A 15368-nucleotide genomic window follows, 5' to 3' on the forward strand; every position below is an offset into this window, starting at 1 on the left:
TATTGGGCCAACATGATGAGACGGGAAAGAAAGAAAGGGCAATATACTACCTCAGTAAGAAATTTACCGATTGCGAAATAAGGTACTCATCAATTGAGAAGTTGTGTTGTGCTCTAATCTGGGCGACCCGAAGACTGAGGCAGTATATGTTGTATCACACGACTTGGCTGATTTCAAAGTTAGATCCTTTAAAGTATATGATGGAATCGACTGCTTTGAACGGGAGAATGGCTAGATGGCAGATCTTGCTCTCAGAATTTGATATAGTATATGTCAGTCAGAAGGCCATAAAGGGAAGTGCAATAGCCGATTTCCTAGCTAGTAGAGCCTTGGAGGACTATGAATCTTTGAACTTCGATTTTCCAAACGAGGACTTGATGTATGTGGCGAATACTGAAGCAGATCCTCAAATGGACCATGTGTGGAAGCTAAATTTTGATGGAGCTTCAAATGCTACGGGTAACGGAGTTGGGGCAGTTTTGGTATCCCCAAGTGGAGATCATTATCCTGTTCCTAGCAAGCTGGACTTCGATTGTACAAATAACATGGCAGAATATGAAGCATGTATTATGGGCATTCGTGCAGCCATTGAACGGAACATCAAAGTACTGAGAGTATACGGGGATTCAGCGTTGGTGATATACCAACTCAAAGGGGAGTGGGAGACTAGAGATCCTAAGCTAATTGGTTATAGAAAACTAGTTCTTGAATTGGCTGAGGAGTTTGACGATATCACATTCTATTACCTCCCACGGGAGGAAAACCAAATGGCTGATGCATTAGCTACTCTAGCTTCGATGATTCAGGTGAATAGACTTGAGGCAATGAGGCCTGTTCAGATGAGTATCTCTGAGACCCCGGCTAATTGCTGCAATATTGAGGAGGAGGGAAAAGATGATTGTCCTTGGTATCAGAGTATCCTACAATATGTAAAGAATCGGGAATACCCTGATCAAGCGACAGAGAATGACAAAAGAACTCTGAGAAAGATAGCCATTGAATATGTCTTAGATGGAGAAGTGTTATATAAAAGAAGGAATGATCAAGTACTGTTAAGATGTGTGGATGCTGTGGAAGCCAAGAAAATTTTGAAAGAAGTCCATGAGGGTATTTGTGGGACGCACGCCAGTGGTTTCACGATGGCCAGACAGATCATGAGATTTGGGTACTATTGGCCCACCATGGAAAGAGATTGTATTGGTCATGCCAGGAAGTGCCACAAATGCCAGATTTACGGAGACAAAATACACGCGCCCCCTTCACCTCTTCACGTCATGACCTCTCCTTGGCCGTTTTCCATGTGGGGTATGGATGTTATTGGGCCAATATCACCAAAGGCCTCTAATGGGCATCGCTTCATCTTCATAGTAATTGATTACTTTACCAAGTGGGTGGAGGCTGCTTCATATGCAAATGTCACGAAAGCAGTAGTCAGCAAATTCTTGAAGAAGGAGATTATTTGTCGATATGGAATGCCTGAGAGGATCATATCTGACAATGCGATGAACTTGAATAATAGCACAATAGCTGAAGTTTGTAGCAAATTTAAAATTAAGCATCATAACTCATCGCCGTATCGTCCAAAAATGAATGGTGCAGTGGAAGCGGCCAATAAAACATTAAAAGGATTGTGGGGAAAATGACTGAAACCTACAAGGATTGGCATGAGAAATTATCATTTGCTCTCCTTGCCTATCGAACATCTGTTAGAACTTCTACTGGGGCAACGCCTTTTTCTCTGGATTATGGAATGGAGGCAGTATTACCCATTGAAGTTGAAATCCCTTCTCTACGGGTGTTATCTGAGCTACAGTTGGATAAAGCCGATTGGATCCAATCTCGGTACGATCAGTTGAACCTAATAGAGGAAAAGAGGCTAAGGGCTATTCACCATGGGCAAATGTACCAGAAACGAATGATGCGAGCTTATAATAAAAAGGTTCGCCCCCGAGAATTTGCGAAGGGGACTTGGTACTAAAAAAGATTCTTCCTATGCAAAAAGATTTTAGAGGAAAATGGATGCCAAATTGGGAAGGCCCTTATGTTGTAAAGAAGGCCTTTTCCGGTGGAGCTTTGATCCTATGCGAGATGGATGGCAAAAGTCTACCAAATCCTGTAAACACAGATTCCGTCAAGAAATACTTCACTTGAAAGAAAGCGGAACCAAAGTGAAAACCCGTGAAGGGCGCTTTGCTTCCTAAAAAAAAAAAAAAAAAAAGGGGGACTTTGGAGAGGCTAAGGTGAAAACCCGTAAAAGGGCACTTTGAGACCAAAGAGGGCTTGAGTCGAAAACCTGAAAAGGGCGACTCAAGTATTGGGCAGGATTGGAACATCAGGACTGGAGCAGATCAAATTTTGATCGGGGGGATATGATGATCTTCCTTTACTTGAACCAACAAGAAAGGATATGCAACGTCTTGAAGCATTGACAGAGTATTGCAGATCTCCTGAACACCTGTCAAACTCAGAAGGGTCTTCGGAAAGTTTGTACAGAGAAACTCAATCTGCGATAACTGGGGCACCTAGTTCTTATGTGTATTCTTGAAAATACATTATTTCTTCCTTTCTTTTTGTGAAAATACACATTCTCAATCCACTTCTTTGTTACCTTTCTTTCGCCATCTTTGATGTTTTATTTGAGTTATGATCAGAACCAACTTTATTCTTATCTATTATTATGACCTTTTTGCAAACATGTTGCATTGGAATAATGATTAATGGACTAATAAAACGTTCACAACGAAAGTTTTGCATATTACTCTGAAAAGTTCTAAATAATATAGGAACCTGAAACAGGACTATTGTTTAGAACACGCCAATTTTAAAGGTTGGAGATATCTAAGAAGGAAAAGTCTAAGTTAAAGACTATCTTTTCAGATGTTGTTGTCTAAACATTGATTGAACAAAATGACAAGATGTCGTGTTGGTGGCAAAGCTTCAATGAACCAAAAAACGATGTTTACCAGGCAAGAAGAAAAGGTCTTCTAGGAGAAGAAAATTTTGCATTTTGCATGAGCATTTGGTATGACACCTTGGGGATGAGGTAAAGGACCAAAGAGTTTCACATTCAATGTCATTGAATTGCGATAGGAGAAGATTGAGAAAAGCCATACCTTTCCACCCTTGGGTTACAATGGGAGATTGAGGGTACAAATTTTATGTCCCAGTGGATTGAACTTTGACGTGCACAGTGGGGGGCAATCAGATTAAGTGTTTCTTTGGATATGCTAACCGAGCAAGAAGGCGGTGTAGCGCGTCAGTGATAAAGCCTTAATAAGCTTTTGTGTGATGATAACCTAAGCATTAAGGAATCGTTTTCATGACATTTTGCATGTCATTCATACACATCTAGTTAGGAGCATTTGTTTCATTTTGATAATGTCATCTTAATCATTAAGCATAATTAGGTTCATTATAAAAGGTCTTATTCCCCTGAGATTACGGTGGAACAGACCAAAGAATTGCAGATCTTATCTCCCTGAGATTACAGCGGAGCAGATTGAATATAGTAATCCTATCTCCCTGAAGTTACAGTGGAGCGGATTAAAGGATCTTATCTCTCTGAAGTTACAGTAGAGCAGGTCGCACCAGGTCTTATTTCCCTGAGATTACAGTGGAACAGACTAAAAAATTTCAGATCTTATCTCCCTGAGGTTACAGTGGAGCAGATCGAGGCCAGAAATCTTATCTCCCTGAGATTACAGCGGAGCAGATTGAAGACACTATCCTATCTCCCTGAAGTTACAGTGGAGCGGATTAAAATAAAGGATCTTATCTCCCTGAAGTTACAGTAGAGTAGATCGCATCCAGTCTTATCTCCCTGAAGTTGCAGTGGAGTAGACGAAAGAAATCAATCCTATCTCCCTGAAGTTGCAGTAAAGCAGGTTGAAGTCACGAATCTTATCCCCCTGAAGTTGTAGTGGGGCAGGTTGAAGATATGAGTCCGATCTCCCTGAAGTTGCAGTGGAGCGGGTCAAAATGATGGACCTTACCCCTGAAGTTACGACAGAATGGATTGAAGTTACAAGACATATCTCTCTGAAGTTGCAGTGGAGTGGATTGAAGCAACACGACACATTGGATTGGAATGAAACTACTTGAAGAAGAGAAGCGTCAAGAGAAGTCAAGAATCGACGAGACCGGGCAAAATTGGTCTTTCTTAGTCTTTGCTCTGTTCTCGTTACACGACAACGAGCAAAGAGGGGCAGCTGTACAAGCCCAATTTTTAGCCTGGGGCCCAATTACAAAAAAACAAAAACCAAACCAAATTAAACTAACCCACCAACCCAACTAGCCTAACCCGGAGCCCAAAAACCTGAACGGCCCAATACCCGAGCCCAATTCCCCTAAAAACCCAACTAGGGTTTCAGAAAAACGAAACCCTAGCCAAACCTAGCGCCGCATCCCTCCCTCTGCCGTCTGCCTTGTCCCATCGCCACCCACCGTGCCTAGCTTCATCAACACCTGCAAAATGGCAGAGAAAGTCGGAGCACACAATAGATAATGCAAAGAATACAACTAAAATACAATGTAAATGGGATATAAAAGAAAAGCAATATCTTTGTAAATGAAAAATGGACACTGCATTTTCGAATTGAAAAAAAGAAAAACAGATCAAAAAGGTTGACTCCCGTTTTTCTCTGTTCTTGTTTCTTATTCACTTTAATCTTTATTTATTGCTTTTTTTTCTCTGCAATTGTTCAATAAAACAAACGGAACTAAAAGGGAAAGGAAGTACCTTTTGCTTCGATGGGCTAGCGTCGGAGCCCCACCCTTGCCGCCGTAGGAGTTGGGCCGAAAGAGGCGTGTCACCCCTTTTCCCTTTGATATCGCGGTTGAGAAGGCTTAGCCTTCAGGGACGCCGCAAAGAGAGAGACCGTTCTCGCGCGACTCCGGCCACTGGCCATGGAGGCGGAGACGGAGGTCTAAGCCTAAAGACCGAGGGAGGCGCAGAAAGGGAGAGCGTCGGGCTCTCTGTTTTATTATTGTTTCTTTTTTTTTTCTTTTTTTGAAAGTGAATGGGTGGCTGCCGGATTAGGGTTCATTTGACCCATATGTGATTTGTGAAACGACGCCGTTTGGAGTCTGATCAGTGGCTCCAAAACGGCGCCGTATTGAGCATGACCCGCGTGTTGACCCGTCGGGCCCCAAGGATCCGCGTGTTTAGGCTTGAGGGGATATTTGCGAAATAAGCCCCTCCGCCTTTATGGCGTTTTCAATGCAATTTTTTTTATTATTCGCAATTTCGGCCTTAAAATTTCCTTTTGTTTTATTTTAATCCCCAGACCATGTATGTGCACTTCCTTGGAACGGCGCCGTTTGGTTGGTGCGGGATATTTCCCCAGTTAATCCTTAGCTTCTTTCGCGCCTTTGAAATTAGTCCCTACGTTTGGTTTATTTTTTTAATTTATCCTGTCAATTTAGTTTAAGTTGTATTTTAATCCTTTTTCTTTATTTTTGGTTATTTTGTCATTTGAATGTGATGTTTTATTATTGTCTTCTAACTTTAAATCTTACTATATATATATACATATATATGTCTAATATTTAATAATATATATACATGATTATATTATCTATTTTATAATTTATGTATGTATTTATATATACATTTTAAGTATTTATATTTATATGCCTATATTTCTACCATCCGTACCTATATACATACATTCGTACATCTCATGTTTCATATATGTTTATATATACATATTCTTGTTATTATTTTACAATTTCAAGCATGTATGTATATGTGAATAAATTTTTATAATATATGTATGTACATATTTTTTTATTTGTATAAGTATATATATATGCACATTGTTCTATCTTAAAATTTTCATATTTATGTACATATACACGTTCTTGTAATGTGCATACTTTTATTATATATTCTTATGTTTTATAATCTACTCATGTATATGTAAATACTCACATTTTCATATTCTATAACACATATATATTTTATATTTTTATAGTTATATACATTTTCTTTGTTTATTTCTTCATTTACATTTTCATTATTTAGAATGAATGTTTTAATATGCTTATAATTGTGTATTATATTAGTTCGTCTCTGTATTTATTTTCACCTAGTAGCCTTTGTTTGTATTATTTTGCTTATATCATCATCATTTCCATTACACTAAATTTTTTATTTAGATTTCAAAAAAAGAAATTTTAAAAATAAGTAATATTCGGTGTTTTAGATCTTCGAGAGAATCAAGCCCTAACGTATTGGGTTCCGATTTTCTTCGTTGAACCTAAATAATCGAGATTATTCTTTTAAAAAAACGATAAAAAGCTCGTTATCGAGAATTCAATATGTTGTATCCTAACGCATTGGATGTGACACGTTGTTTTCTCGAGATGATGATTTTTGAAATACATGTAATATTCAATGTTTAATATTTTGAGAAATTGTGCCCTAACGTATTGGGTTGCGATTTCTTCATTTGATTTAAACAATTGAATATTCTTTTAAACTTTATTACACGAATCTTTTCAAACTTAAGTTTTAAATGATCTCGGAAATAAAAAAGATCGTGTCTTAACTCACTGGACATGATCCCCTTTTTAATCCAAGATAATTGAACATCTTTTAAATAAGTAAATTTTGACAGTCATTCGCATATCGGGAATTCGAGACATTGTGTCCTAACTTACTGGATATGATGCTTTCTTTCTCGATTAACGTGGAACGTGCCCCTCTTTTCCCAAAATTTTCAACACTTTAATACAAGGATCGTATTTTTAAAATTCTTTTAAATTCTCAATTTTCGACATTAAGACATTAAGTAATCAACTAGGTACCAATTTTGGGCGTATCGAGGGTGCTAATCCTTCCTCGTGCGTAACCGACTCCCGAACCCGTTTTCTAAATTTCGTGGACCAAGACCGTTGTTTTAATAAAATCAAACCGTTTATTATAACAACCATTTTTCGAGGTAATCCAATCACACCTCATAAAAAAGGATTGGTGGCGACTCCCATTTTTGTTTTCATTTTCCAAAACCCAAGTTGACCCCGTTTTTCATCAAAAAAAATGGTGTCAACAGGAAGAACTGCAAATCATGGACTCAGTTAAAGAGAAATATGCCCCCACGAGCATTGGAGAGGTTATTAAACACATCAACGGTCAATGAGCTTAAGGCAATGGCCATAGTTGATATAATGCCATTGTTCCAGCATCTTCACCTTGGTTTTGGCTGCTTTAGTGAGCGTGGTTGGTGCAATCCGTGCCAATTGTAAGGCCCTCACCCACCTTGAAATTCATGGATGTTTGAATGTGAAACTGGAAACTGAATTGGAGGACAGCTGCCGGCAACTGTTTGCTTTTAGGAGACCCCCTTCTTTTCACTGGCAAGGATGAACAAGATGATGGCGACGCTGAATATTCTTCCTCGGATTCCGAATGGAAGATCTTGTTTCTTCATCCAGGCTAATTGCTATTGCGCTAGGTGTTCTTTGTGCTTACACAGATATAGTAATCAAGTTTAGTATTCACTTAACCAAAACTTGATTAATTAAACATTATACTATAGTGCAGGTAAATTTTTGCTTCTTATCTAAAGGTACTCTTTTAGACATGACTCTCCTAGAGAAATCAGAAGTTGTCCAAAGAAAATTGGCTGAGTTCAATTCAACGAGAACGATAAATTTTCGTATCTTCTTTTATTTGTTTAGTATGGTTATATTCTCTTAATGGTGACCTTGCTTACACCAGTAACAGGCTTCATGCCTAGCTTTAACATGGTCTTCCTGACTCTTTTCTCACTTCTGGTTTGCTTTGAACTTCCATTAGCACCTGCAATCAATATTCAAAGCAAACTTCAGGAAATAACATTAAGTATATATATCAGACAAAGAAACAAAATATAGAAATGGTAACATGCATATTCTTGGTGGTGCATTAAACTACATGAACATAAGCCAATTTGTTGGAACAAACTAGCTTTTCCTAAATTTGTTTCAACTTTGAAGATGATTATGGTGAAAAAGGATGGTTTTTTTAGTCAAATTCTGCTATTAGAACTTGTATTTTGCTCAAGTTGTGGATTAAGTACTTATACTTTAATTTGGTCATTTTCAGTCCGTATACTTATAGAATTTGAAATTTTCAGTCCTAACTAAATGATAACTATTAAGTTAATTAAGTTATGTTATTTTTAAAATTTGATGTGTCAAACATATTTTTATATATGTAATGTTATGTTTGTTTATTATTTTCACATGCTACCCACAAAAAGTCAATTAATAAATTTAACGAGTGTCGTTTACATTAAGAATAAAATTTTGAAAATTAAAAAATATAGTCACTAAGAATGATCCAATTGGTGAACATTGACTAAATCTAAAACTTTGCATATATACAAGACTAATGACATAATTTAACCAAATAGATTTAACTGTTATCATTGGGTTAGGACAAAAAATTTAAAATTCAAAAAATATAGAGACTAAAATTAATCAAATTAAAGTACAGGTACTAAATCCACAATTTACATAAAATATAGGATCTAATTGAAATTTTTAAACTCTTTTTTACGAATCATGGGCTGAGGACTTGATGTGGGCTGATATTACATGCCCTTTCCTAAGACGAAACAAACAAAAAAGAGTACACGCGTCAGCCAGTCATTGTCTCTCTCTAGACTTTCAGGTTTCATACCATGCTTTCAAATGGAAATGGCAGAGGGTGAGTTTCCTGGCTGTTATAGGGAAAGAAAGAGTGAGAGAAATGAAAAAAAAAGATGATGTACAGTAGTAATGGAGAATGGGGGAAGTGGGAGGACCTGAACTCTGAAATATTGGCTCTAATACTGGTCAGGATCCCAGCTGAGGCGAGGGTGGCAACAGCCTCTTTGGTTTGCAAGTCCTGGATGTCATGTGTGTTGGGTCCATTCTGCTGGCCCGACATTGACATTCAAGACTGGTGCCGCCGCCGCCATCTGGCTGTCGAATACGTTGATTCTGCTGTCAGGAAGCTCGCCCGTCGTAAGGGCACCTTCCGCCGCCTCTCTGCCTTCCGCCTTGGTGATTCTGGCTTCGCTTTCGCTGCAAACTGGTACTGCTATTTATTACTCTTATTTCGTATCTTCTTCATACGTTCTCCAAAAAAAAAAAAGTTGGGTCCTTTTTTCCTTTGTCGCTGAAAGGAAGAAATGAAAAGTTCTTTTTTTCCATTAAATTTCGTTCCTTTTTAACAAAAACAGGGTAAAAAAAGTAACTTTTGAATGTCTGTTTTATAATGGTTGAAAAAGATAAAAAGATTGTAAGATTACCAACATAATCAGGGTCTCTCTCCCAATGGTCGCAATGTTCATGTTAAAATGTTTAGGGTATTACTGATTAGTGACAATGGAGATGACTGTATATAGTTTCAGACTTCAAAATTTTTTGGTCAGCTTAAATATATAAACATATTTGATAGAACTGTGGCTGGAATGAATTACTTCCTTATTTTTTTCTTCAGTGGAAGGTGTCTTAAAGTGTTGGAGATTCCCATGAGTGAAGTAAATGGCAAAATAGTGGTTAAGTTTGCAGAATCACTTGTAAACCTCTGTAATGGATATCAGCTATTGTTTGAAGATAACTCACGTAGGCATCGAAGCCTTTGGGAAGAACTGTAAATCATTGACTCAGTTAAAGAGAAATATGCCCCCACAAGAATTGGAAAGATTGTCAAGCACATCAAAGGTCAATAAGCTTGAAGCAATGGTCATAGCTGATACAATGCCATTGCTCCAGCATCTTCAACTCGGGTTTGGCTGCTTTGGTGACACTGGTCTTGGTGCAATCCTTGCTAAGTGCAAGGCCCTTACCCACCTTGACATCCAAGGATGCTGGAATCTTAAACTGGAAGGTGAGTTGGAGGACAGGTGCCTGCAACTGCCGGCTTTTAAGAGCCCCTGGGTTTATGACTTGTTCACTGATAATTATGAACAAGATGATGAGAACGACGATGATGAATATTCTTCCACGGATTCTGAAATAGAAGATCTTGTTTCTTTTGTGATAGATGGTTTTTGTTTCTTTTGGTAACACCACTATCTTGCTTGCACAGTCACAGTATTCACTAAACATTATACTCCTTGCTTCAATGAGATCAATGATCCTATAATCTTCTTATAGTTCTTTTTTTTCTGGTTTATATGGTGATTTCATCAAATATTTGCATGTCTAGAACTGCCCGTCCACGAGTGTATTATTTTGCCGGTTCTAACAACAAAGCATAAACCAACAAAAATTATTAACTTTATGACCAAACACTCGTACATGAATTCATTTGCTCCAAAATCACTACTGCATGAAACCAGTTTAATAAATTATGAACTTTATGACCAAACACTCGTACATGAATTCATTTGCTCCAAAATCTCTACTGCATGAAACCAGTTTAATTGAGGTGCAAAATTTGCTTATAGAAATGGGCAAAGGAAACAATCAGTTGTAGTGACACTGATCATAAGTTCCAAGAAAACTGTCTCAATGACAAGCGAAACAAATGGAAGGGTAAAAATCTAGCCACCTTGACTATAACAACTAAAACATTGATACTAATTCGAAACACTCATTGACAGTCGACCAGGGCCGACTTATACGATAGAGACTGCCTAAGTGGTAAGCTCCATAATAGCACTCACAATGTCACCATTGTTACTCTTGAGAGCCTTGACAGCCTTGGCCCTCGAAACCCCAGCCTGTGTCATGACCAAGTCAATGTCCCTAGGCTCTACACCAGTCTCATCAACTTCTTCCTCTTCCTCATCAGCCGGTGCAGCAGCTGCAGTAGAAGTGTCTGGCTTAGCTGCCAAAGAACCAATGTCTGGCATCCTGAACTGCTGGGCAGCTTGTGTCTGGAGCTGAGAGCTCAAATCCTCTATCTTAGCCTCACCGAAAATGACATAGGTCTCTGAATTTGGGCTCTTGAAAACATCAGGTTTCGAGATGAAAAATAGCACCTGAAACCAAGAGAAACTAGGATAAATTACCATTCATCAGGTAGCTCGACCATTTGAATCGAAAAGATCAGCAAATACCATACATTTTTTGTTCTCTTAATGGTGACCCTGCTTACACCAGTAACAGGCTTCATGCCTAACTTTAACATGGCCTTCCTACTCTTCTTCTCACTTCTGCTTTGCTTTGAACTTCCATTAGCACCTGCAACCAATATTGGAATCAAACCATAAGGGCTGCTGCATAGAAATATCCAAGTTATTAACTTGGATAAGTCAAGTACCTAAAAAGGTCAGGAACTTACACCAAAAACTTTAATCTAATTCCAAAGACTGTAAGTTCCAAGCATAAGATATGCACGAGATGATTGGATGAAATTCAATTCCAGAGCATTTGATACTTGGAAAACATTAAGCCGTTTTGAACAGATGTACACAAGTTTCTTTCATAATAACATATACGGGTCAAATTCCAAAAGAATACAGCAAAGCTTCCTTTCATTCATAAAGTATCATTTGAGATAACAATAACAGTAATAGTGCAGAAACGAAAATAAAGATTTGAACCCAAAACCAAGTTAAAAAATGAAATAAATCAAGTAAAAACTCCGGAAAATAATAAACAATGTGATAAACCTTGGGCACCATCTTCCTTATCATCGTCGTCGTCGTCGTCGTCATCCTCGTCGTCGTCGTCGTCATGTTCTTTCTCATCTTCTTTAACATCTTCAACCACAGCCTCCTCGCTCTGTAAATCATACATAATTAACATATATCCGAAGGAAACCAAAAAAAAAAGATAAAATAAGTGAAATAAAAGGGGGAAACCTGAAGCTCTATCTTGGATTCCTCAGTAGAAGGAACCTGCTCAGTCTCAGGATTGGCGGCTTCAACCACAGCAGCTGGCGACATCCTTGAGTTTCGTTAGATAGGGTTTCGCCGACTAGGGAATAAAATACAAATGATAAACAGAGAATTTGAGGGGCGTCCACACTCAATCGAAATTAGCCCTTCTTATGGGTTCTGTGTGGTGACGAGGGTTTTGAGGAGGATCCCTTCTGCTAGTTCTCGACATATGAAATATTAGGCCCAACCCAAAAATAATATATCCAAGCCCATACTTTGAAATGAACCTATAGGTATTAGTCTTTTTTTTAAATATGCCATAAATATTTTATTCTTCGTAAATTTAAAATTTAATTCTTCTATTTATTTTAGGAATTTAGTTTTTTACTTTTCAGATTTTAAAATTTAGGTCTAACTATTAACAGAGTTAAAAATATTTTGTTAAATTCATGTTCTTTACGACATCATTTCTTTTAGTTATATTGTTGCCAAGTGTGGGTTTTTTTAAAATTAAAAAATGTTAGAGCAACAAATTTAATAGAAAAAATTTAATAGTGTTAACAATTAGACCAATCGTTTATTGACGTTGGCCGGCCATGTGGCACTATTAAAATACATCACGTGTCCTTTTTAAATATTATATATATTATATTGGTTAAAATGTAAAAAAGATCATATATAATATAAAAAAAGTTTAAAAATATTTTCTATAAAATTCTAAAATATATAATTATAAATCTTAAAAAGTAAAAATAATATATAAAAATTAAAAAAATGTTATAAGAAGTAAAAAAATTTTAAATTTCAAGTAATTGAAGAAAACTTTGAAATTTAAATAACTTTTTATAATTTTAGAATTTTATAAAAAAATTAAAAATTAAAATTTTTATTTTTACAATTTTTTTTACAGTTTTTAATAATATTATTAATTTAAATTAATTTATTTTCAGTTATCATATTTTTCTTTTTTTTATATTTTTACTTTTATTTTTATTTTTATTTTCATATTTTTAGCGTGTATATACATTTAATAAAACAAAATACTTTTTTACATAAAGATACCACGTGGTGCTTTGTTATTGGCTATAAGATTTTTTTTAAGTAGACTTAAAAAAATATAACAGAGGCATACTTTAGGTATCAAATTATAAGTGACTGATACTTTAAATATCAAGTTGAGATAAAAAAATTTAAATTATCAAAATGAGAAAATGAGTATACTTCAAAATTCAAATCGTGAATAAAACCTTTTAAATTTAAAAAAATAAAACATTTCAAATTAAAATATTGTTATAATATAATTAATTACATGTTAAAGCACATAAATTTAAAATCATATATATTTGAAAATTTTTTTAAGTAAAATAAGAGAAAAATATTTTAGTATGGTGAACTTGAATGGGTAATTTACTTTTTTAAGTCCTCAAAATTATTATTTTAAATTTTTTTACTTTTTTAAATATATTTTTTAGTTTTTTTAAATTTATTTATTTTTTAAATTTTTAAAAATTACTTTGATTTTTTTTGTAACTTTTGTAGAGAGAGATTACTCATTTTAAAAATTGACAGGGATTAAAAGAATACTTATATGAATCGATTATGTAAATTATGAGACTCAACTCAAACAAAAACTTAAAAAACTGAATTTCTTATTTAAATTAATTTTAAAAAATAAATAATTCTATCGATTAACTCAAAATTAAAAAAAATTAAAATTATCCTCACAGGTTATAAAGTTATTTGGCTCGAGTGACTTATGCGGGCAAGTGCAAGTTCGCCACTTGAGTTGACTTGGCCATTTTGAGGTGCCATCATTGTTCCTCCAATCGCCACCGTCTTTCATATTGATTGATATCGTGGCTTTTCTTGATTGGTGTTTGGTGAGGCAGCAGCTTTCCTTGTCATTATTCGCTTGGAATGTCAATTTCATTTATCGCTTCAGTGTCTAAAACTAGGGTGCTTGTCCAGTTTCGAGATTGGTATCTCTCCATTATCCTTTTGTTCTTGACTTTGTTTGTTGCTATCTCCTGCTGCACCGTTGTCTTTTCGTTCGGCTATTTTTTGATAGTGGATATTACGGTGGAATGTGCATCAGCCCTACCCATGGTCCTCAAGTTCACCACTAAACCTAATGCACCACTCATGCTAGACCGGAGCTTTCGCCTCCTGCCTAGCTACTCAGTCCTCACTTGCTCCTTGCGCACCCTTCCTGTTGGCAAAGTGAAGAGACTGTATGGTCTTGGCCCTGTCTGCAACTTCTTGACCAAGAACGAAGATGGTGTCTCTCTTTCCACCCTCAGTCTCTTGAATCAACACCAGCCAGTTCTTAACATTTTTACAGCCTTAGACAAAATAATAAAATGAATTTTTAGGTTATTAAAAGTCAGAGAAAAAATTTGTTACACCCCTTAAAATTTGGTAAAAAAATTTTTGTTCCCTTAAAAAGAATTTTGGACCCTGGAAAATAATATTTTGTACTTTTTTTAGCCTCTGACCGACCGCACCTCTAGAAGAGCCGGGCCTGATCAACAAAAGATCATTATGAAGAGCTGGTAAGCAAGTGCTACTGCTACACCTTTTTAATATTTTACTTCCTTATTTGTTATTCTATTTTTTATTTGAGCAAGTATCATCTTCTTCGTTTTAGTTGTAATAAACTGTGGTTGGACTGAGATCACCGTACGTTGGACTGTCTGTTTTGATCAGCTACTACTTGAAAGGCAGTGCTGGAAGATGGAATTCCATTCAACAAGACCAGTGGTGGTATGACCGCACAGATTCTAAACTCAACAAGATTTTCAATAAGGGGATGTTTGATCACTCTATCTTTGCCATGAAGAAGATTCTTGAGATATATGATGGCTTTGAGGGACTAAAAACACTGGTGGATGTCGGCGGTTGGTACAGGAGCCACGCTTAGCATGATCGTCTCCAAGTACCCCACCATAAAGGGCATTAACTTTGATTTGCCTCACGTCATTGAGAACGCTCCTACCTGTCCTGGTATATATATGATATTATCCATGCTTCACAAGTATTTTTTTAAAAAGCTGAAACAGATTGATTTTCACGTCGTTGAGATTGGTTGTAGGTGTGGAGCATGTTGGTGGAGACATGTTTGCAAGTGTTCCAAAAGGAGACGCCATTTTCATGAAGGTGAGTCAGAGAAACATGTAAATTAAGAATACTTGATCTTGATGAAATCATAACTTACGCTCTGGACATGTACGTGTTGATGCATGCAATTAATGGATATACGTCAATTGGAGCGACAATCATTGCTCTAAGTTTCTGAAGAAGTGCTATGAGGCTGTGCCAGACAATGGGAAAATGATTGTTGCCAATAGTATTCTTCCGTTAGACTTTTCGATTGCACCTTGTGGGCTACCAACCACGGTCGGAAAGAGAGGACTGAAAAGGAATTTAAGGCCTTGGCAACAAGATTTGAACCATGATTTTTAAGTTACTAATAAAAAGCTTAATTATTATTCCTTATGGTATTGAGAATAATGTGTTTAGTTTAATAGAATGGGCTCTAATATATGAATTAATAAGATGCCAAAT

At 36.4% G+C, this 15368-nt stretch overlaps 1 protein-coding gene and 2 pseudogenes across 1 annotated transcript; 2 read left to right on the forward strand and 1 right to left on the reverse strand.

Moving 5' to 3' along the window:
• The first annotated feature begins 8721 nt into the window (after nt 1–8721).
• Nucleotides 8722–10041, forward strand: LOC107947185 (F-box protein FBW2-like; annotated as a pseudogene).
• A 359-nt stretch (nt 10042–10400) lies between these two features.
• Nucleotides 10401–12075, reverse strand: LOC107947184 (nascent polypeptide-associated complex subunit alpha-like protein 2). Its single transcript, XM_016881757.2, has 4 exons — nt 11787–12075; nt 11595–11706; nt 11045–11163; nt 10401–10961 (listed from the first exon to the last, which is right to left on the reverse strand). Exons 1-4 carry the CDS (start codon nt 11868–11870, stop codon nt 10614–10616), a joined length of 663 nt encoding a protein of 220 aa, XP_016737246.1. The 5' UTR covers nt 11871–12075; the 3' UTR covers nt 10401–10613.
• A 1743-nt stretch (nt 12076–13818) lies between these two features.
• On the forward strand, nt 13819–15353 carry LOC107947189 (caffeic acid 3-O-methyltransferase 1-like; annotated as a pseudogene).
• The last annotated feature ends 15 nt before the right edge of the window (nt 15354–15368 follow it).

This window comes from Gossypium hirsutum, chromosome D12 (assembly GCF_007990345.1).
Source record: "Gossypium hirsutum isolate 1008001.06 chromosome D12, Gossypium_hirsutum_v2.1, whole genome shotgun sequence".
NCBI classification, from domain to species: Eukaryota; Viridiplantae; Streptophyta; class Magnoliopsida; order Malvales; family Malvaceae; genus Gossypium; species Gossypium hirsutum.

Coding starts and splice junctions, on each gene's coding strand:
- LOC107947184 (XM_016881757.2), bottom strand. CDS start 11,870: ATGTCGCCAGCTGCTGTGGTTGAAGCCGCCAATCCTGAGACTGAGCAG. Junction 11,707..11,786: donor AATCCAAGATAGAGCTTCAG/GTTTCCCCCTTT, acceptor TATGATTTACAG/AGCGAGGAGGCTGTGGTTGA. Junction 10,962..11,044: donor CCATTAAGAGAACAAAAAAT/GTATGGTATTTG, acceptor TCTTGGTTTCAG/GTGCTATTTTTCATCTCGAA.